At 40.4% G+C, this 23,556-nt stretch overlaps 1 protein-coding gene across 5 annotated transcripts; it reads right to left on the bottom strand.

The window, feature by feature from the left end:
• Positions 1–494: 494 nt before the first annotated feature.
• Positions 495–23,521, bottom strand: HPS5 (HPS5 biogenesis of lysosomal organelles complex 2 subunit 2). 5 transcript variants are annotated; one of them, XM_037401511.1, is made up of 23 exons: positions 23,321–23,517; positions 21,715–21,884; positions 21,161–21,271; positions 20,367–20,431; positions 19,548–19,740; positions 17,316–17,449; positions 15,862–16,077; positions 15,459–15,530; positions 15,138–15,226; positions 13,948–14,126; positions 13,564–13,722; positions 12,302–12,461; positions 10,138–10,261; positions 8,232–8,378; positions 7,340–7,414; positions 6,216–6,823; positions 4,742–4,865; positions 4,384–4,539; positions 3,722–3,841; positions 3,295–3,408; positions 2,866–2,972; positions 1,929–2,214; positions 495–1,456 (listed from the first exon to the last, which is right to left on the bottom strand). In XM_037401511.1, the coding sequence occupies exons 2-23, from the start codon at positions 21,820–21,822 to the stop codon at positions 1,396–1,398; spliced, it is 3,408 nt and encodes a 1,135-aa protein (XP_037257408.1). In that variant the 5' UTR covers positions 21,823–21,884; positions 23,321–23,517; the 3' UTR covers positions 495–1,395. The 5 variants fall into 5 exon arrangements, with proteins under 5 accessions (XP_037257408.1, XP_037257407.1, XP_037257409.1 ...); XM_037401510.1 differs by having other exon boundaries at positions 23,338–23,517; XM_037401512.1 differs by having other exon boundaries at positions 21,715–21,878; positions 23,338–23,517.
• Positions 23,522–23,556: the final 35 nt, after the last annotated feature.

Genomic DNA, 23,556 nt, shown 5'->3' with positions numbered 1-23,556 from the left:
AGCTGCCTGGTGGGAAAGGACCTGGGGGTGCTGGCTGGTGGCCGGCTGAACATGAGCCAGCAGTGTGCCCAGGTGGCCATGGTGGCCAACAGTATCCTGGCTTGTAACAGTAACAGCGTGGCCAGCAGGACCAGGGCAGCGACCGTGCCCCTGTGCTCAGCACTGGTGAGGCCGCACCTCGAATCCTGGGTTCAGTTTTGGGCCCCTCACTGCAAGACAGACACTGAGGTGCTGGAGCGCGTCCAGAGACGGGCAACGGAGCTGGTGAGGGGTGTGGAGGGCAGGTCTTGTGAGGAGCGGCTGAGGGAACTGGGGGTGTTGAGTCTGGAGAAAAGGAGGCTCGGGGCAGACGATCGCTCTCTACAGCTCCCTGACAGGAGGCTGTGGACAGGCGGGGGTCGGTCTCTCTTCCCAGGTAACGAGCGACAGGACGAGAGGAAATGGCCTCAACTGGCACCAGGGCAGGTTTAGGTTGGATTTTGGGAAAAGTTTCCTCACTGAAAGGGCGGTCAAGCCCTGGCAAAGGCTGCCCGGGGAGGTGGTGGAGTCACCATCCCTGGAGGTATGTAAAAGCTGTGTAGACGTGGCGCTTGGGGATACGGTTTAGTGGTGGACGTGGCAGTGGTAGGTTTATGGTTGGACACAATGAACTTAAGAGGTCTTTTCCCAACTAAACAGTTCTATGATTATAGGAATCCCACTGTTCTGAAGGTTTGTTGAAATATTACAACTGATATCTACAGTCATGGCAATTTAGAAGTACCACACTTACAGTTTAACAGTGAGGTCATGTAACAATTTCTGTTGTTTGTCAGCCTTCTTAACCATTAATCCACTCTTGAAAGTATTTCCCTCCCATTTTAAGACTTGGCTTGATTAATGCATTTCAAATGTGCAAGACCAGGTGATGTAATTTAAGAGAGAAAATAAAAGGTATCGTACAAAGCACTTCTACAGTAATTTGAAAAAGTTGATGTTATTTACAGGAAAACTAAACAAGTACAGGCTTAGATATTTCTGAGGAATGGCTTCTTATGTGTGCAACAAACATCTTATATACCATAATTTAATACCTGGGGGCTCATACCCTTAACACTTAAGTCATATTGACTTGGAAAATAAATTCAGGAATTTTCACTTCAGATACATATCAGCTTAACATCCCGATAAATACTGGATTGTTTGGATTTAAGTTCTACAGTTCAAAACTCATCTCCAAAGGAATAAGGAAGAACTGTCAACAGTTCCTGGTCAGATACCTGCCAGATAGAGACTGGCTTAATATAACTGAACTTTTAGACAGTTCATTTCTTTAAGAGTCTGTTATGTTTGAGAGGCACTTTAATATACAAACATTATAGTAAAAAATGGTCCCAAGGTTTTCCAAGTTGTTTTCTATGCTTGCTGAGACCACAAAAACCGGTCACACCTTTCCAACATGGACTGAATCAGCGCTCTGTAATTAAAGCAAAGGGGAGGGAGGGAAAAAAAAAAAAGTAGTCAAACAGTAGAAAAAGCTAACAATAGAAAGAACAACAGAACTTAGGTTTGATTTTTAAAGAAAAGTTTGTCAAAAATGATACTGTATTTCAGAAGTAATATCATGACATCACCACGCATGCCTCCTCTGGAAGGGATAGGAGAGATCAGAGTTTGTGCAGGACTCAGCAAGATACATTATCTCCTTCAGAGAATCTCCTTCACATACATCATTAATGTATGATTTCCTGTTTCCTCACTTTCCATTTTAAAATAATGCATATATTGCACAATACATAGCTCTTAAATAATGGAAGAGCTTTTAGTTGAGTTTAAAATCTGAGGTAAGTGTGAAGTACTTTTTCTTTTTATGAACTGAAAAGAAAGTTTAAAGTACCAAGAAGATCCAAAATGAATACTGTGGATCTCCTGTTGAGGTTCCATCTTACCTTTGCCTTTTCTCAGCAATTCTCAGTATCTCGCAGACACCAGTAAACCTCTCAGACAATTCTAGCATCAAGCCACACTCCTGCAGGAGAGGCAAGGCACGATTTGGGCCAATAGCCTTGGCCAGTAAGAGTGCTACGTTTTCCACGGTGATGCAATCTGGGCAGCTCAGACTACCATTGCTGACAGCATTCCCATTCTGTGAGTCATGGTGGTGGAAAGCTGTGCTGTGTTTTTGTGCAAGATGCAGAAGAAACTTCCATTCTTCTATGGTCTCTGGAATGGAACCTAGATGTAAAATGAGTTTGTTACATTATTTGTAAAACAAGGGTTATTCTAAGCCTACTATTTCAAATAGATCTGTACTTAAAAGGGAAGCTAGCTATTCTGGTTTCCTCTGTGGAGATTTAAGAAAACCAAGCATCAACAAGCAAATTGTATACAGAAGTGTACTGCTATGACAGACTCAGTGTAAAAATTTGGTGGTGATCTACACAAAGCTTCACAACAGTTCACTATTTAAGGCTTTGGATTAAGTAAAGAGAGAAAGAAATGTTTTGTCCTTCTTAGGGCTACTAGGAATTCTAAGTTCTGCCATACGATACAATGCTTTGCTCATTGTAACTTTGTATGTGTGCAGGCAGGCTAGCTATTCCTCTACCTGCAACACCAAGTTTAGCTTTTACTCCCAACTGTTAAACAAACCTACATTCTTGAATTTTTAAGCACCTTCTAGCACAACAGATTTCACAAAGCACAATGTGAAGATACAAGAGCCTAACCCCCTTTTATTGTTTCAAATGTGCTGCACTGCACACAGTTAGTGCTACCAAAAGACTTAAGAAACGGAAGTTCAACTCAACTTTGGACAAATCAGTATATAATAAGGGCAGCTCCTGAATTACAGAAACGTGTTTACACAGCTTAAGACTCACTAACCATCTTCTCCATTCAACAGGCTCAAATCATCCAAATGAGCAATATTAGTAAAGGCTTCTGCTCTTCTATCCAGCTCCAGACAGAGAAAAAGATACCCAGGCCAAAATCTAGAATGAAAGAGTAAAGATTTCCAGGAATCAAATACTCAGTCTAAACTGAAGTCAACAATAATTAAATATTCATTTAAACGATCAGAAGCAACTGAATTTCTTGAATGCCAGAACTCACTGCGGAATGGGGACACAGGGAATACCCCTTAATCAAAATGGGTACTTGGTACATTACATCAGACACTCAATACTCATCCTCAAAACAGGAAAGGTTTTAAAATAAAGCCTGTCCAAGTAAGCAGCAGATGGGTCATTTTCACTTCCATCCTTTTGGGGTCAGAATACCTACTAACCAAGAATCACCAAGTTTTCTTCTTACCCGTGTGATTTACAGATGTCAGCCATCTTCTCTTTTGTAACAAAATCAGCTGGGAGTTTAATCAAAAGCAAAATGAGCTGGCTGTAGCCCCAAGTAAACAAATGCGATCGTGGCCTAGAAGATGAGAAATTCAGTTTTAAAGCACCAATGATTTTCTTCAGAACTTCTTCAACAGGAAAGGCTTATGAAACAAGAGAAGGAAAAACAAATGAAACACTGTGTGCAGTCTCAGTAGAGCCATCACTCTGGAAAGCACTACAGATTAAGTTACTTAACCCTTTGATTGCTTCTGCTGAACTCTGCAATATGCAAAATTGCACCAAGGACTCAGTGACATCCCAACTGTCACACAAAATCTAAGCCAAAAGCCTACAGACCCGTTAAAGCTTTTTGCTGCACTCAGGATTTTGGGTGAACCCTACTTTACCTGGGATTTCCTTCTGCATCCACAGTATTTGCTCTTTGTGGTGCATCATGAGAAACTGCCAAACACAACCAATCCAGTCGTACAGATTCAGGCTGCAGAAGAGATCTAAGGAGAGATGACCTAGAAAATGAAACACACAAAAAAACCTACCAGTTTTAAATATACCACACAGGGAGAAGCAGAGATGGTGTGTGGACGAAAGGAGAAAAAAAAAAAAAAGGCTTAAAATTAAGTATGGAAAAGCCTAGAATGATTTCTGTTTCTAGAAACTGAAGGATCACAGAAAACTGTCAAGTTTGCAGGCTGGGTTCTCACAGTTTTGGTTTGGTTTTTTGTTTTTTTTTTTTTTTTTTTTTTTTTTTTTTTTTTTAAAAAGTTATCTAACCTTGGTATACTGAACTGCAGGCACAGCAACAAAAATAGTCAGTTCCACTTAAAAGTATTAATTCGAAAAACCCTTCTAAAACTAGCATCTAACAAACAAAATCCAGTCTGAGACCAGCTAAAACAGGGAGACTGAGTTGGAACTTAATGCTAAAGAACACCAAGCAGATAGATACAGAAACAGTACAAAAAGCCCGCAAAAGCCAAAACAAAAAATCTGCACACAGCTGCACTTTGAAGAAAGCAGACAGATAAAAGACAGCCTATATTCTCTTTACCTTTTATCCTCTGGCTTTGATTTCACCAGACTATCTAAATATGCTAAAAAGTGAGCTGGATCATTCCTGCAAAGCTGTTTGATATCAGAAGGCAAAATAGAGGGGTGGAACTTGATCAAGGGCCGAAGGGCTGTTTCCCCAAATTTTTCATAAAGCCTGGAAAGAGAGGATAAAAACTGTTTTCAGTATCAAACAGCAAAACTACCTTTTTTCCAAGATCTCTTGCAAGTTCAAGAGAGTACTGAAAGGTGATCTCTTTACAAGATTCTCAGAAAGCTTTATGAAACATTAAGTGAACCAAGTCCTGGTAGCAAGTTAACAACACTGAAGAGAAAAAACCAAGGACTAGGCTACAAACCTTTGAGCATGTACCAATAACAGCGGGCTATCATCCCAAGGCCCCAGGTCATGCAGCTGTTTCAGTATTTTCAACATATCTTCACTTTCCATTGCTAAAGCCACTGGACTGTGACAAGTTAGTTCTAAAAATAAATCATCACATAAGTTACAAGATAGGAGCAATTATTTCTTTTAACACTCACAGACAGCTGTTGTTAAGTGTAAGGACAAGAGTTACCACTAATTTCATGGAACTCTGCAGCTAACGGTAGTGACAAGTGAACAGATCCTACTTCTCATTTCATAGACATCAACATCACTAATCTGTACTTACAGCAAATTACAGTTATAAACGATACAGCTAAGGCATGGAATAATATTCTTGATCTATTCTCCTTTTCTTTACACTTCTGAGGAGGTGATTTTTCCTCTTGTGAAAAAAAAGATAGCCCACTGCAGGAGATACGGTTTGCTGAATACAATGCAGATCTGCATCAGTTTTCATATATTACTATTTGCTTCTATTAATAAATAAAACCTTCAGCTTGGGCACTGACTTCACAGAATGCAGAATTCAACACAAACATCGATCCTGATGAAATGTGAGTACTAACCTACAGGCCCAAGTGCTGTCCAACTGAGGACAAACTAGGAACGCATATATTACTTTCACTTCTAAGGCTCTTAGAATCCAAATGAGCGATTCCCAAAATTCAAGTAAGATTCAAAATCCAAACAGATCCCCAAAACCCCAAATGCCATATACCAACACTCAAAGCAAGATTCTGTTGTTTGACTACTCTCTGTTGACACCAAGTCAATGCTAAGACTTTAATTCATTCTTAAAAAGAAATGCATAAAGCAGAAGCTGAACGCACGGAACAGATGAAGTTCTGTTCTCCAACATAATTGGGAAGCTTTAGTTCAGTAAGGCTAAAGAGGCACCAAAAAGATCAAAAAGGATTTCTGTGGAGAAAGGAAGTCTGAAGTGATCACAAGTCAGTCATTTGCATGGAACCACCATTCAGTTTTGTTTCACATTAACCACATTTCTCTACAAGTCAAATCTTCTGTTTCCAGTGCAAATACTGAATAGCTTTTGCCTTGTTTCTATACACATACGATTCCAATTATGATGCTTTTGCTCTCTGAAGTAATATATATGTTTTTAAATAGATCTGGTCTGTAATCACTACAGTGTTCAATCAAACTCCATACAAATCAAAGGATCAGAATTGCAAAGCTGGGGGGACGGGAGGAACAGTCTCTCCAAGGAGCCAGCAGTTCTTCCTGAATTAGCCTTTGTGGGAAAACCAACTAACCCACCCAAAAACGGAACAAAAACTCCCAGACACCAACCATCCTCCCCCTCCCACACTACACCTGCAGAAGCAGAATTTGCAGACACAAAACTGAGGGTCTTCAAGTTTTTTTCCTTTTTTTTTCCCCAATCTTACTTTCAGTTTCCTAGTAATAAATTTTTCATTAGTTACCTTTTAGTCCTGCAATGTACGTTTCCCACACATTAGGACTGGTTGCATACATGGTTATAATACACTGCTTTAGTCTTTTTAAATCCAAAAGAAAGAAGTAGCTTCGCATAAACCTACAAGCCAAGGTCGACGAAGCTGCTAGTGGCAGACTTCCATCAGAGCTTTCCTCAGCATCACCATTTCCACAAGTAAAGACACACAGCTCAAAACACAGTGTTGTCAATTCAACGAGATCTTTCTGAACATCCACTTCTATGACACATGGAGAAGACACTTGAAAGCTGCAGTCCAAAGGTCCCTTCAAGTCAGTACTATTTTCACATGTGGTTTTGCTTTCACAGGTTTCATCAGTATTTTCCTTTTTAGTGCAGTCTTCCACGATACTACCATGTTCTTTGTCTACTGAGTCTTCATCAGTTGGATCCAATTGTAGGTTTTCCTCCAGGACTGCCCCCTGTTCTTCAGCGCACACAGTCTTGCTTTTCTTAATAGGGGAAGCTGAAGGCTCTTTGCTGCCAAACTTTTCTTCTAGATGGACTAGCCATTCCCGTAAAACCCTCCTCATACACGGTGGTTCTAACAAAACCAGGGGATCCTGGAGTTTGGCTCTGCAGCATAAAAAAAGAACTTTGCTAAGTTGCTTAAGAGTTATAAGACGCCACAAGAGAAGTATTATGTATGTCTTGTGCAACTCAGAAGTATACTCCTGAACTTGACTTACGGTCAGGCTGGTTTTTGTGGTTTTGAGCGTAAATGGAATTTAGACTACTAATGCTGTCTACATTTGATCTTAGTACAATCAGAGTTCCCCAAGATTACTTTCAGAATGGAATTTTATTTGTTAGGTAGTTTTAGGGGGTGTGTGTTATTTTGTTTGTTTTAAAACTATGCCTGTAATTAGGACAAAAGGGTAATGCTAAAGTACCTAAATAAGCTCTTAGTTGATTTTGCTTGGTTTTAAATATGGGAATCAAATCATTAACCAGACGAGATCCTTTTCAGATCATGTTAGTAGATATTCAGAGCATTGCTTTTACATGTACATAAAGAAGAATAGTAACAATAAATATAATTTTTTCTACCAAAGCCCAATAATCTATACACTAAAAAGTTTCCCTGCTTACATAGCTTCTGCTGTTGCAGCCTTGAGATCTCCTAGACAGTCTTCCTCTGGAAGCTGGCAGCTCTGTGGTTCTAACCTAGAAAAAAACATTCATTTTAGCCTTATCTGCGGTATTACCTTTAGTTTACATGCGGATTTCCTCACAAATTTCCTCAAATCTGTGAGGAAACAACATCAATTCCTTTATTAAAAAAAAATACAAAGCTTTCATTTCTAAAGAAGGAACAGTTCAGCAGAAATTATAGATTAACTGGGCATGAAGAGCAACCAGTAGTACTATTTTGTGACCTTTTATAATGGCTTCTACTCCAACTACAGTAGATTTCTGCAGGTACTGGGAAAAAAATATGTTAAATTAGCAAGACACTGGAATATGAAGTAACTTACCTCTGTAGTAAATGGACAACCATTGAAGTTGTTCCATGTTTTATTGCTTCTATTAATAAAACAAACAAACAAACAAACAACACCCCCCCCAGGCACACGTAACCCACACAACCCAAAAGAAAAAAAAATAAAATAATATTTTTAGGGAGATAATAGTGTTTACTCAGCAAGCAAGAAAGTGAACTGTTGGGCTCCTGTCCATAACTATAGCGAGCATCGCAGACACACTATGTGAGACCTGTGGAATACGCTACATCCTTGCTCTTCAGGCATTACAGAGCTGTGGAGACTGCATGCTCCACCACCCAGAATTGTTCATTGCCTCATCAGCTTTTAGGGAAGGAGTCAGGGAGAACCAGTGACACTCACCATAGTAATGAAGACAGCTAGAAAAAAAACTAATGCTGAGCTCCTCATTCCACTTGAAACAGTCATTTTTCTTTAGGTTGTTATCCTCAGAACATTCAGCAAATGCAATTGCTAAGAAAATATGATTTTGCACTCACTCTTTTTCTTCCTGGGGAGATGCTGCCAGGTTAACAGTCAACTCCTGCAGCTGCTCATCATCCTTTACTTCTTGCCTCCCTCTAGTATCAGGACTTATATGAAGTGTGCCAATCTTTTCAGTAGTTTTGCGTACAAAGCTGGAAACACTAGGAGTCAGAAGTTCAAACGTTTAAGGTTAGAAGTTAAAAACTGAACAAATCTAGTACTTCCTTTCCATTCAAGCCATGATTTCTGAAAACTCCATAATCTGAAGAACTTTTGAGAAAAGCATGAAAGCAGCAATGGCCAATCAGAGCAAAACTCACTAAGCAGCTGCTCAAAATTCATACTTCAGTCATGGTCCATACTTTCAGTACAGAATAAAAACCTGAAGCCTTTAAGACTTGGGTTTTTTGCTGCTGGAGTAACAGGATCACACACTAACATTAACACTTAGATTTTGACAAGTATTTGTAGGCAAATAAATGCAGGCTGGCTACACTGCATTTGAAAGCTTAAAACCAGAACACATAATTAGGAAATTATGTCCTTCCCTGGTGGGAAAAAATGACTTTACGATACTCCAAATTAATTCTTCAGATTACAAAGTTCGTTAAAAATGTCCTTTTCATTTCATCAGTCTCTATCCCTTCGGATACTTTACAGAAGAGAAAGCCCAGTGAACATACCAAACCCCAATTATTTCTACCACTGCCATCAAGAAAACCATGTCAGCAGGAGTTGAAAAGAAAATCAGCTTCTTGCTTTCTGGCCAAGAACTAGTTTGAAAGCATCATGAAAAAAAGAAAAAAGCAACCCTTTTACTCGCTCTCCAGAGAATATAGCATCTTTTACTATACCGAGGTTGAAGCAAAAGTTGAAAGTTGCGGCAGAAAAGAGAAAAGATTCAAATGTAGCAAAACAATTGGACTTTGATGTATGGAAGGATTAAAGGTAAGCTTTTAAAAGTTAACTGTAAATATGATAGTATTTTATTTAATTATAAATTTAATGCAGCAAATTCTACTAATAATGAGAACTAAATTTTCAAGTAACACTTATTACTAGCGAAGTCCTAAAAACTCCTTATGGTTTATAAATAATTCAAAACGTTGCATGTAATTCTGAGGGTTATTCATGATATCAGCTACAATTTTTTGTGGCAGGACATTATTCACATACCGAAGTGATCAAGGGAAGGCTACACAATTTTTCAGACCATTGTTATGGGCCAGCAACATTATAGACAAGAAACTAACATACACAATTTTTTCCAAATTTTCAAGTATTTAACACCATTCCTTTACATTTGTGTTTGTGTGTCCCTGTTTTCAAAGGGAGTTTTAAAATACCAATTTGATTTCTGCATAAAACGGACCGTATTTACTTGCAGCAGGTATAAGCTACCATTATTCCATAAACACTTGGGGAATTGATTACATTCAACTGGAAGGTGTGTGCGGGGAGATGGCAGACCACACTGTACACTTTGCAAGTGTTTTTTAACAATATCTAGCATGCTTTGAATATTCTAATGTCTGTTCCCAAGCAACATAGGAAGCCTTCACTCATTCTTCAGAAATCTAAGGACCAGAAAAACAAGATTCCAAAACAATATTCAGGCAGTTTGCTTTGAATACAAACCACAACTGCAGCTTACAGGGCAAATGTTAAGCATTCTTAGCCACTTAAAAACTGAGGCAGAAGTCTTGGCTCCACTGAAGTTAACAGCAGCTCTTCGTGTCTTCATTAGAGTCAAGATGGAAGCTTTAAATTGCCTAGCAAACTTAACTGAATCTCCAGCATTTCAGTTCAGATGTTACGTTTTTGCAGCACAGAGTATGAACTAAACCAGACAATGCTACAAATTCAGAGGACAGAAAAGGGAAAGATGTAATGGATGAATGAACCTGCTGCAACTTTTACCTTTCTTTGACAGCTTGGAGAGAGACGAGAGGAGATGGGGAACGAAATGACAAAGGAATACTGAATGGGAGAAATGTCTCATTCCGGTCAGCCTCAACCGTCACAGATGCATGAGATACGTTGTCTAACAAATGGAATTGAAATAAAGAGTCATGAAACAGTGGCCTGGCAAAAATGGAACAGTGAAACAAACTCTAAGTCACTAATTCATTAATGGATAACCTGCAAGCAATATTTTTCTGCTCAATTTTCAAGAATGTGGGGAGCCAAGGAAGTGCCACTTGGTTTCAAGGGCCATTTCATTACTGACTTTGAACCTAATAATTCTGCTTTGCTCATAGTCTTTTGGCTCTGTAACAAGGCAAATGGTGATCAACAACTGTATGAAAACTATCTTCTAAAAGTAGACTCACAGTCCATTTAGGGGCCAAACCCCTTGATTTAATCCACTGACAGTTACTTTAAGATCTAGGAAAATTAGGTACTGTGGCATACATCATTTTATATTGCATGATTTCCTGAAGTCTAAAGCACACATGAAGATACAGAAACATATAAACCATGGTTAAAGCATAAATCACCCTTTTATTTGAATGGACTTAAAATTGAACTGGCTTCTGATAAGAATCACAGGAAATACAGAGACAGTGACTATTTCCTTTTCACTCTTATATCCCTAACTATCTGCAATGTGTTTTGAGTAATCATTTCCAGGTACAAATGCATACTGTATCTTTAAGTGACGTAAATAAGAAAAAAGAATCCTTTCAAGTAAGGATCACTGCATTTTGCAAGTCAGCACTATCTGCACTGTTGAGAGGAAAAGATGCTGTGCTGTTACAGAAACCCTACACTCAGAATCCACAGTCTCTCTAGATAGTGCCTAAAGGTCACAACTGATTTTATGATTGCTTGTAAATAAGGCTGCTTTTGTTCATTACGCAGATTAGAAACCTAAAAAACTTATGACATCTTACAAATGTGAGCAGGGAAACACAAAGTCCATTTCTCTTAAATACCAAGTTAAGTACACATGCTCCAAGAAGCATCTAGAACTTCTCTATTTTGAAATAATCAGTAAATTGGTTATCTCTTGTTGAACAGATAGAACTTTTTTATCTTCTGACATTCAAGACCTACTTCCCTTCACTTCAGAGTTTTAATATTGGAAATGATACACTTCCTTCCAAGTCTGCTCACTTCTTGTTTTTATGGCGATGTAGGTAAAGACGCACATATAAACATTAGGTGCTACAAACAGCATGTGGCTTAGTCATCAGTAGTGTTGTCCTACTAAATAGGGGAGCAAATACTAATTCCTAGACTCTTCTTCCCCACTGTGGTTTTCTCCAAAGCATCAAAATACTCTCCATCCTCAACTGGCATCTAGTCTATGCAAAAGCTAAAAAGCAGCCTTTCTACTGGAAAGCCTCTCTACCATACCTGGAACTAACCCAGCTTCTCATCATCCTGGATTTCTGCATCCCTTCCTGATCCCAACCAGTGCAGAGAACAGGACCTATTATTGTCTCACTTAAGCTTTCATCCAGTGACAGGTATTTGTTAGGAAATAAAAATGTTCCCTGGATGACCTCAGTGTTAGCTGTTAACAGTTCTATCATCCCCGTGCTAATGTATATACGCGTAAGAGAATGAAACCCTGCAAGAAAGTTGAAAACACATCATAAGCCTACTGGTTGTTGCTGAAGACATATAAAGCCAGAATCAAGATTAGGAACATCTTTCCTAGAACAGGTATTACTGGAAGTATAGCAGCAGCAAACAAATCTCATTTGAAGCTCAATTAACTGGCATCATCAGCTGAGAGAATCCTAGCATTAATACAGAATTGCACATGGGGGCGGGGGAGCTTGAGTGAAGTCCTAGCTTGGTAAAAGCCCTCCAGACATTTTGTTTTGTTGCTCTGGGTTTTGTTTGCTTTTAAGCTTGAATTTCTGCGGAGCCAGCATAATACTCCAATGTTTCAAGAAGGAGTTTGACTCAAAGGTGGGGTGATTGTGCTCCCACTGATCAAATTAGAGGACTTAACCATGGGTAACTTGATAGTGGAAAATAAGAGCACTGAGCCAACCCAACCAAATTCTTGTAGAAAAAATATAAAAAAAATGCATCTGAACAACATATTTTCATTAAGACACGTTACCAAGTTCTACTTGCTCATCTTCCTGGTGTGCAGGAAATTCTTTAAGTCTCTCATCTTCTGAGAAAGTTTGGCTGTGGAGAGAACATGAATCTTCATCTGACTGACTGCCTCTTCGACTGATAACACGATATATTCCAGAGTCTAAGACACTGAAGCTTTCCTGTCAGACGAGCGAGGGGAGTTAGATGTTGCATGAGTTGTACTTCCTTGTTAAACTTCCTGCAATGAACTAAACAATCATACCCATACAAATAACCTCACAGCACTCCAAAATTCACTGTCTGGAAAAACCCATGTAACAGCATTTTTTGACATATCCAGAACAGAAAAGTACACAGATACCAGCAAATGTGCAGTCCAGTGACTTCATAAAGATGTATATGCTGCAATTGCTTTTAGGAAAGCAGCCTGTGGAACAACTGGTGTACCTAGTACCAGATAAAAACCATCTCTGCTTTAGTCCTGCATCTGAGACTGTCGCTTCACCCCTTTGTACCCAAGAGTCCATACTCTTTTTGCTGGTTAACCACAGACCCTGCACAACTATTTAGATCCAGGATACATGTACATTCTTTTCCTCATGGTCAGTCTATGTAGTTTACTTTCCCATCTCCTAAGGAAAATACTTGTCTACCATATCAAGATGAAATTTACATTAGTTTGTTTTTTTAACCTTTACTTTTTAAACATTGTTAGAGTGAAAGCAGCAACTGATACTGCATTAACTACGAAATATTTCCCCTTTCTTGAAAAGCTGCTGGGAAGCCAAGACAATACCAAGCAGCTGTACATGTAAACGAGTATTAGAAATATGCTTTGGGTTTTTTCTTTCCTTAGAGCTTTCTGGTTGAGCTTCATAGAGTGGAAAATCTTTTTCTGAACAGGGCTAGGTTATTTCTGAGCATTCAGATGTTCAGTTTTCACCACATAAAACTACAGTAGCAATCAAGATGACCTTTACTGAAGCTTATTGAGACACCGACACATCTGTGGAGAAAGCCTTCTTCACATCAACCGTTATCCACATCTCAATCATTAGACACAAAAAAAGTACGGAAAAAAGGCAGAGGTCCAAGAGCCTGAAGAAAGCAAGTAGTAGTACTTTATGTCTCTATACCCCACCTAATTTTACCAAGTAGCATTATCAGCCATAGTGGACATGGTAAAACTAAAGTCTCATCTTCAAAGTGTGCAACGAGGTGATTTTAAGCCTCAAAGATAAAAACTGCAGGTATCATTTTTGGCACTACCAGTACACATACATGAGATGAAATACTACTCCTTCTACTGCTGCATGCAGAATCCATAGGTTCCAACTTAGAAATTAGTTCTTCCAGTTGTGTCATGAGATCTTGCTGAGTTGAGGCATCCAGCTGAGACTTCAAGTGCTCCAGCTTGTCTAAAGACAAATTTTTTCTTGCCTGAAAGTACACAGTGAAACAGAAGCATTATTATTTCTAACGCACATGTGAAAAGCAAAAGGTACCATATATGCAGGCTAATTTTAATCCTAGAAGTATAACGTTTAGAAGACTTTTTAAAAACTCCCAAGAATATGCGTCTCAGAAACCCATGGAATTTAATGGAAGAGGGGGACAGGAAACAGCGAAGTTGCATTGCTCACTTACAAAGAGGTATTTACTTACTCTGCAAGAAATAATTGAATTTTGGAAGAGGCAACAGACCCTGGCAGCAAGGCTCCAGAACCCTCTTCTTATCAGACGGTCTACGCAGCGGTCTACCAGCAGAAGGGAGAGGTGTCCAACTTTTCCATTTGTATGGAGACAGAACAACTCACTTTTGTAAACTGCAATATCCTGAATATCTGCAAAACCAGATGCACAGAAATATCTAAAAGACTGAAATCATTAGTCAACATTCCTTTCTGTTCCTGAAAGAAGGTGAAAACTTCTTTCCCACCTGACTGCAAATGCATGCAAAAGCCTAATACGCTGTAACAGGAGTAGAACAGGGAAAACAACCACTGAAGCTAGCATCTAACAACTATAAAGCATGGATGAGGTATCAAAACTTTCCAGAGTTGTGTTTCTGGAAAGTATTCAAGAAGTTCACTCAAGTTATTGAAATTTCCTTTTCTTCTGAACAGGCGTGAAAAACTAAAGACTGATAAAGATGAGAAATACATCATTGTTAGCTTTGAAACAGTAGGAGAACATTTGCTAGATGGTAGAAAAACGCTTTGACCTTTCAGCCAAATGAAATAGTTATGCTGTATGCAAACACTCTGTGACAGTCATTGGAAACTTAACGCCAAAAGCTGAGGAGAGAAGGGGAAAGGAAAGATTGACAATGACTAACCATTCTAGGACTATGCTTATAACCATACACACAAAACCGTTTATGAGGGTTCACTCTTCTGTCAAATAAGTACATCCCCTAGCTCCTATTTAGACAGGTGTTAGAAAAAAACCCCAGGTTTTAGGCTTTCAGCAGCTAGATTATCCTTCACAGGACACATGACAAACCTGAATAAACAGAAATGAGAAAAGAATAGCGCAGGTTTTACCCCACTAACACTGAAGGTTACTACCTCTCACTATTTGATTACTACCATATTTTACAACCCACTCTACACAATGTTTTGTTTCTCAAGCATGTATTCAGAAGTCTGGAGAGAGAGGATGGCTGGAGAAGGCAGGGAGAGAGTTAATATTCAAGGATATACCTGGCAGATGAAAAGGAAAAGGTTTTCTGATCAATGTTCTGCAATCCAGCTACAGAAATTGAGCTGGAAAAGCCTCCATGTTAGGCAAGGGCTTCAGAAGTGACAAACATAACAGACAACATTACAAACCAAAGATTCTTAAAAGTTTACCTTTTACTTCACTCCAGAGTAAGACTTGAACACTTTGTGGAAGAAAAATATATATGCCTCTTTCTGTCCAGGTCATCACACAGTGCTCACTGCAAGCAAAGCAGATGTTAATGGCGCAACAGTTAATTGTGGTAGTTGCTGTAAATATGCAGGGATGGCACTGGCTTAACTATAGCAAGCAAGAAGTGAGACAGCTGTTTAGCATGATACTTGGAAAACTCTTAGGCAAAAAGAAGTTGGTAATATAAATTAGGAGAATATACAACTTTTTTATTTTTAAGTCTACTTTATCAACAGGAAGCTACGCTGACAAATACTCACGTCAAATACAGTAGCTTGGGGAAAGATAAAGATTGTGGAGCGCAGCTGGAACTAGTATAATGAGGATCCTGCCTGTAAAATAAATTATTATCCATTACAAGCATAACTACAATAATGTCACTTTATTAACATAATATTCTTAACCCCGTAAATACAAGGCTGGCTTAAATAGAGTCTTATGACAGCAGCATTCATTGTCAGTCACACAGACATACCACAGAAGCAAGGCATTTTTGATAACTACTGGCTTCTGTTATTAGAGGAAAACTTATTAAGATGACAGCTAGGATTAACATTTGACTGCACTAGGAGTTTATTTAATCTTCTCAGCCTTAATGCAGTTCTTTTCAGCTAGTCTAGAAGCCCCAAGCAAGTTTATCACAGATAACACTCATGCTTCTACCTGAGAGAAACAACAGGGAGAGGCGGTGATGAGAGCAGATGCTTGAACTGATGTGTGCTTTGCACTTCCCCGTCAAAGTTCACCTCCCACATCCTTGAGCCAGGACGAGCACAATATATTAATGGCTGCTGATTCCCACTGTTTTTTCCAACAGGGAAGAAACATGCTCCAAATTCTCCATCTCTCTCCTTATTACCAATTTTCCAGAACTTCTCTCTAGTGGGGGAAAAAAACCCAAAACATACTCAAGGCAGCATTAGTAAAGGCTCTAATTAATTTATGCTTTTCTTGAAGAATAAAAATACTAAATCCTAGTTGCTCAATTGGACTTGGTGCTTAAATATAATAATATCTGTAACGCATATTATAAAGCCTGCATAAAGTTTATAAAATACGAGGTGCAGAAATAACTTGGTAAGGGAAAGGTGATTGTGCAAAAGTGATCCCAGAAACCATTTCCAACCCCTAAAAAGATAAGACTGTCATTATGAATAGTCAGCATGGATTTATGAAGGGGAAAGCACGTTAACAGCCCTCTACCACAGACTGACTAGCTTGACAGATGACAGCAGTGGATGTTCTTTACCTTGACTTCAGTAAGGCTTTTGACATCGCCCCTGCTAACATCTCCACAGACAAAACTGAGGAAGCATGGCTAGATAACAGACATCAATAAACATGAAGTCCTGCACTGAGGGAGGAACAACCCCAGGCACCAGTACAGGCCAACTGGCTGGAAAGCAGTTTTGTAGAGAAGGGCCCGGGGGTCCTGGTTGAGGCAAGCAGCTGACCATGAGGCAGCAACGAACCCTTTTGGCAAAGGCAGCCAACAGCCTCGTGGGCTGCATTAAAAGCGCTGCCAGCAGGTCAAAGGCGATGGTCTTTCCCCTCTTCACAGCACTAGCGAGATATCTAGGTGCTGGGTCCAGTCCCAGGCTCCCCAGTAAGAGACAGACAGGGACATACTGGAGCAGCTCCAACAACAGGCCACAAAAATGACTAAGGGATGACAGCACCTGTCCTGTAAAAGGCTGAGAGAGCTGGGCTGGTCAGCCTGTAACAGGAGAAGGCTCAGAAGGGAATCCATCTGATCCCACATGTATCAATACCGGATGAGGGAGTAAAAAGAGAAGAGCCAGACTACTCCAGTGGTGCCCAGTGAAAGGACAAGCAGCAATGGGCACAAATGGAAATACAGGAAATTCCATTTCAACATAACAAAAAGCTCTATTATTGTGAGGGTGGTGAACCACTGGCAAACGTTGCCCAGAGAGTTTGTCGAGTCTCCATCCTTGGAGATCCTCAGAACCTAACTGGGAACAGTCCCACACAATCTACTCTACACAACTCTCCTTCGAGCAGGAATATTGGACTACACGATTTCCAGACGTCACTTCAAAAACCTCTGTGTGACTCAGTAAAGCCCAATATTTTACGAGTAAAACGTAACTTACCTCTCTGTGTCACACAAATACGTGCGTGTAAGTGAAGATATGAGCAGTCTTCCATCCAAATAATCAAGCTGAACAACCCGAGAATCTACAGTGGTTATAATCTGAACAGGAAACATCACAAAAGTAGCAGCAGCCTACAGTTAGAAAGGAAAAAAAAGAAAACATACTGGTCATCAGTTCAAAGTAAAGATTCTTTCATTAACTTAAGATTGCAAAATCCAGAAAAGACTCATATATGCTACGAATACAGAGCATAAAACAGAACAGTTGGTTTCTTCTCTTTCACAAAACAAGGTTTCAATGCTTAGAGGCATAGAAGACTTAATCCTCCTTTTCACAAAACCATTGTTGAAGATTTAAGAAAAAAAAAAATCATCTTATCCCTGTAGCATCCTGACATTTCTTTATAAAAAGGGTGTGTTTTCTGTAATATTAAGAGGGGCGTTTACTTTTGCTTTTGTAAGCTTTGTACTTTTGTCAATCCTCTCAATTCTCCCCATGGGTACTTTCAGCCAGCAAAGTTTTATGGAGAGACACCTGAGGGATTACTTGATACAAAAAAACACTACACCACTTTAAACCATCTGATGTAGGTGGTTTACATAAACTCACTTTCTCCATTACCCTGCAGCAAATTACCCAAATACTATTTATTATGCAAATGTCTCAGTTTGCATGGGTGGCAGAACAAAGTGACAGACAGACGGACTTCCTATGAAGAAGAAGCTACTGAGAACTGCACTCCAATTTCCAGCAGACAGTCACCATTTATGACAGCTTAAAGCTGTTTTCTTTGTTAGGAATGTGACAACGCATTAGATGAGAGATTCTACAGCCCAATTCCTTTAACAGGCAGAGCAGAAACATATTCCATGGTCCTTGCCCTTCTCTCATTTTCCCTTTCTTTCCGCAGTTGAATTTTTTGCTCTTTCTGTTGTCGTACAAATGCTCCTTACCTGGTATAAAAACAGCCCATCTCACACACAAAGCCAAGAGATCTATTTATTGCATGTCTGCGTGCATCATTGCATGAGGGGTGCTAGATGGTAAATCCACAAAGCTAGCACATCTCTTAACACAGGGTAATATATTTTAGATACTTTTGAACAATTGTTTGCAATTATGTTTCTCATTGGTTCTTACCAGCCTCTCCTCCATTTAAAGGCACAGTGTTCTTTCCTTTCATCTCCTGTTCTGAGGGGAGGGGGCTTTGTTAGTAGGGGGCTTCCTTTGCTCCAGGGTGGATCTTTTAGTGTACTAATTAGGACAGCTTACACACAGTTTGAGTAATTTTCTGTTTGATCTCATTAAGCATTTGGTTCTCCTTGAGCTTATCTTGTTATGTCCCAGCTTGACACATTTATGGTGTCTATTCTCTCTCCCAAGGCCATGTCTTGTCAAGTACTTGTAACATCATCTGGTTTTCAGTTTTTTTTTCTTTTTTCATTATAGATATTTACATATTTTGTCTGAATTTAAAATAATAGACTGACCTTCTATTAGCCACATATTTCTTTACATGCAATAGTCTTGCTACTTTAAAGTCAATTTTCTGTCAAAATCTTTCATAAGGGTGAGAAAGGACCTGGAGGAAGACACCTATTTCCAGGCTGTGCTCCTTCTCACAGATTAAAAAGAGAAGGAAAGAACCTACTAATGGTAAAAAGTTAAGGAACACTCAAGGACTAGAAATCAGGCTGATATCATTTACACATGTGTCCTTTGCGCAAAATGTAATGGATGAAAGCTTGATGTACACCTACCATTTATTTTAACTAAGAACTAACTTTAAGAATGAGAGCACCCAGACAGAGCCAAGCAAACCCAGAGTCTGGGATGGCTTTTCTCAGACTGACAGCTCAGCTGAGGACTAAAACACACAGCTGAACCTGCAGTTGGAGCCCATGGACTCCAACAGGCTCCAAACCACCAAGACCCTGGCCCTGGATACTTGTAAATTCCAAGAGGAAGAAGCTCGGCCAGTTTTTAATTCTGTATGTTTGAAAGCATTTTTATGTTGCATTACTAAAATAGCTAAAATAGGGGATGAGAAAGGTTCTCAGATCAGGATTTCTATCGTTGTGTCAAGAGACTGTTTCTTCATCCCAGCAGTCAAAGCTACCAGAACTTCATCAGCTGGCAAGTCCTCCTCTGCTTTGCTTTACTAAAGAAAAAGATTCCACACATCCCCTGTGAACCTCTTCATCTCAAACAGAGTATGTGACATTTTACCTTCCCTTGTTTCGATGTGTTAATCTTGATGGCTGATACTTTTCCCACATGATCTCCTACAAAAACACGAAGGGCAGCTGTATCCCAACATAGAGCTGTGATTTTTCTGCCCTTATGCTCAGAGGAAACATAAATGCGTTCTGGCTTCCCACGACGCTCCTGATTCAGCTCCCAGACTACTACAAGACCTTGGCTGCAACAATTGAAAAAAGAAAACACAATTTGAGAGTAAGTTTTCTAAGGTTTTATCAGTGATAAAGATGCATTGCTCCAAAGAAGCAGAAAATCTAAGCAAAGTAGTACATTTCAGAGTTGGTTGTGTTTGAGGTTGCATGCTTTCAAGAAGTTTCACGTTCTTCATTCTGAAGAAGAATGTGTCCTTCCTTGCATTATGATGCACCAGTAGTTTTGTTTGGAAAGGTGCTCTCAATTACTGGAATTGCAGTGAGGATGCAGAAAAACAAGCATCCAAATGGATTTTGAACAACCTAAGTGGTATTAACTACCAATCTCACTCTGGCAAGTTAATGAAGATAATTCTTTTGATGCTGAAAGGTCTCAGAAACACATTTATCGTCATAACATCATATGCATTAGCTCTCCCATAGATGTTCTGTTACAGAAATGATACTTATTCTGGAACAATTATTCCAGAAAAAAAATTTACACAAGCTGTCTGTGCAGACAATTATTCCGTAGGGGCCTCTACTGGTTAATTCCTTGCCCAACTCCAAGTTCTCAGCAGATGTTCAAATCTGAACCTTTGAAGCTACTTTAAAATATTTATCCAGCATTTAGGTTTGTGAGTACATCACTCACCTGGTGGCAACAGCAACATAGTCTTCATCATGCAAACAACAGGCAACCCGGGAAATGGCACCTTCCTGAAAGCAAGGATGGGAGTAAGCGCAGGTGAAAGTTGTTCTTGTACTGCCTTCACCACTATGCAACTTTTATCTTTTAAGACATAAACCAGATTCACATCAACAGCTGCTATCACTTTGCTGTGATGTGGTTTCTTCAGTGGGGTTTTTTTTTGTTGTTTTTTTTGTTTGTGTGGGGTTTTTTTGGTTTTTTTGTTTTTTTACAAACAGTGAGCTTACTCTAAAAAGATGCAGCTGACAACATCAAGAGAAATGAAGGAAATAGCATCTGGCTGTAAAAACAGTAATCCCTGCTACATGATCTCTTTCAACAAAGGCAAGCCAGCTTATCTTCCCTTTGCTTATCCAGGTAGTTCATAGTGTGGACATTCAAACACTGGTAGTTATCTACACAGGAGTTGCTCTGGCTTCATATTCAAAGTTTTCTTCTCGTTCTTAAAGATTCAGGTGACTTTGTTGCTGCTGTTAAAAGAATTTGAAAAACAAAGGCCTGACCCCCTCAAGCAATTTCTTTCACACCTCATGAAATCTATGACACCACACACTCTGGGGATACACTCCAGTACCACAACCATTTTTCAAATGGAGCTGTCCAAAACTTCACCTTACTTGGACAATTCAGCAAGCTGAAAACGCCTGTTGACTCTTATTAAAAGTCAACCTGAAACAATCTCTCTTCTGCAGTCCCATTTTCCCTGGAAATTTTTTTAAAGGATTCTTTACCCTTACCTTATGAGTGAGAAAGAGTCTTTGCTTCCAACCATCTTTCTGTATAAGGTTCAGTCCTCCTCCCGAACTGCCCAGAGCTAGCCATCTCTTCGACACAGCTATACACGTGCACTGAAAGAATAAAAACCATAATGCACAACACAGCTGCTACTAAGTACTAACAACAGGATCTTTTTCTTAAATTATTAGGTTTTTTTTAAAGGCTTCATTGTTGGCCAGCTGTGTGTACCCCTCCTGAAACACTGGCAGCACAGTCAGAGATACTAGAATTGGACTCTCTGTGATTCAAGCAAACAGTGTAAGACAGCAACCGTCTAAGTCTGTATTATTTATCCCACAGCTGCATTCAGAAAATGCACATATAGAGTAATAGGATCCTTTGTCTTCACTGCTTCTTCTTCCCAAAGTGTTCCCCCCCAACAAGCTAGCATGCACACACCCAAAAAGAATGAGTCCTGTGAGTTAATCAGATAATAAACCAAATAATGTCATTAGTAGAATTTAAAAAAACAAAACCAACATCCCACAAAAAAAAACAAACACCACAAACTCACCTTCAGACGACAAGAATCCAACCTGAGTGCAGAAAGCAATGGATCCAAACATTCAAACTCTGCCAGCACATGGTTGTAAGAGTCTGGAATTACTGGCACAGAAGCCATTGATGTACATTACTGGCGCTACTCGCTCACTGGTGCATTATGGCTTCAGCTTTTAGCTGTACCTGCCAAAAATAAAGTAAGTTCTTGATCAGTTCACTTTTTACTATTACATCTGTTTTCCTGCACTTAAAGAAATCCTGAACTTCTTCCTGTTCAAAGAACATCAGATTTAAATTTGCTAAAAAGGCCCAAGGGCTGCAAAATTAGACCCCTGCTTCATTCATGAGAAGTTTTTGTTGAAGTTTATTTCAGAAAACTTAACCTATCAGATACCACCCTTGGAAACAGTTGAATTATAGCTACAAGAACTATTTGCATCACCTATAAAACAAGTTCCGTCTACCTATGGAAAAAGCCTTGGTTTATGGTAAAATGCACTTCTCCCCACAACATGCATATTTGATTTGAAACCAATTTTCTCATGGTTAACATTTAGCATTAGTGTTTTATACCTACATCATCATCATCTCCCCCAAAACTAAATTCAAGGAGTATTATCCTCAACTGATACCAAAGTTAGAACTGCCTGCATTTGTGCATTTTTAATACAACTATACATAAACACGTATAAACTCTCCTTTCCACAATACCCCCTTTTCAGCACACAAGATAGATAATACAGCATTAAAAAAAAAAGGAATTAAATAGTTATCAAAGATGCAACCTCACATGTTTTTCCTAAACAGCACATACTTTAAAAGAACCTGCTGTGGAGGAATGTTTAAAGTTTAAACCCATGTTGCTTAAAAAACCCCACAGCCTGTTACGCTCCACACTCAAGTCTCTGATTTTCTAAATAATGTTCAGCATGCAATCTGATTAATTAAGTTACTCCCTCCCAGAGACAGCGTCACATTTCCTTACAAGGGAACGCTTACTCTCACCAGGAACTAGGAAAAGGGAAGATAGATGTTTAGCCAGAGAGGGTAAAAATTATTTCAGCTTTCTCAAATGTCTTAAAAACCCTGGATTTTTTTTGTTTTGTTTGGGAGTTGAGAACGACTCCACCGAGAGATAAAGATAGAACGCCTCAGAGGACTGACAAAAGGATTGTTCTGTTCTAGATCAGAGTATTTGGTGCAGAAGGTCACCCCAAGGCCCGTGTGACATGCTGTGCCCTGCGGCAGGCGGCATATCACCTGGGCAGCCCCCGGGACCCCCTGCCCCGGCAGCCTGCCCTGGGGAACCGGGCGGCCGGCCTACCCAGCACGCTGCCCCGGGCCGGCCCCCCGCTGAGGAGAACGGCGGCCGACCCGCCGGGGTTCCGCCGAGGTACGCGGAGCACCACAAGGGCCGGGCACAGCCGCGCCCGCTCCCCCAGAACCGGCCGGCCCCGCGCGCACCGGACCCTGCGCGCACCAGCAGCAGCAAATCGAGCGCGTCCCGCCCCAGCGGGAGACACCAGCGCTCCGCGCGTCCCGAACCGGCACTGGGGAAACCACAGGGCCGGCCACGGCTCCCCGGGGCCGCGCCGGCCTCCCCTCCCACTGGCACTCACCGCTGCCGGGCACCGACCTGCCCCCGGCGGCGAGAGCCGAGCCCAGACCCTCCCGGAGGAGCACAGCGCAGCCCCCGGCCGGCGGGTAAGGCGCCGAACCCCGGGCAGACGAACAGCCGAGAAGAGCCGCTCTCCACCGGCCGCCGCCTCAGCCCCGGTGCGGGCGCCTCAGGCCGCTGGCCCCGCCCCCGGCGCGCCGCGGGAGCGAGCGAGGGCGGGCGGGGCGGGGCGCGCGG

This window comes from Falco rusticolus, chromosome 10, assembly GCF_015220075.1.
Source record: "Falco rusticolus isolate bFalRus1 chromosome 10, bFalRus1.pri, whole genome shotgun sequence".
In the NCBI taxonomy this organism is placed as follows: domain Eukaryota; kingdom Metazoa; phylum Chordata; class Aves; order Falconiformes; family Falconidae; genus Falco; species Falco rusticolus.
This window is presented reverse-complemented; position numbering and strand designations above follow the sequence as displayed.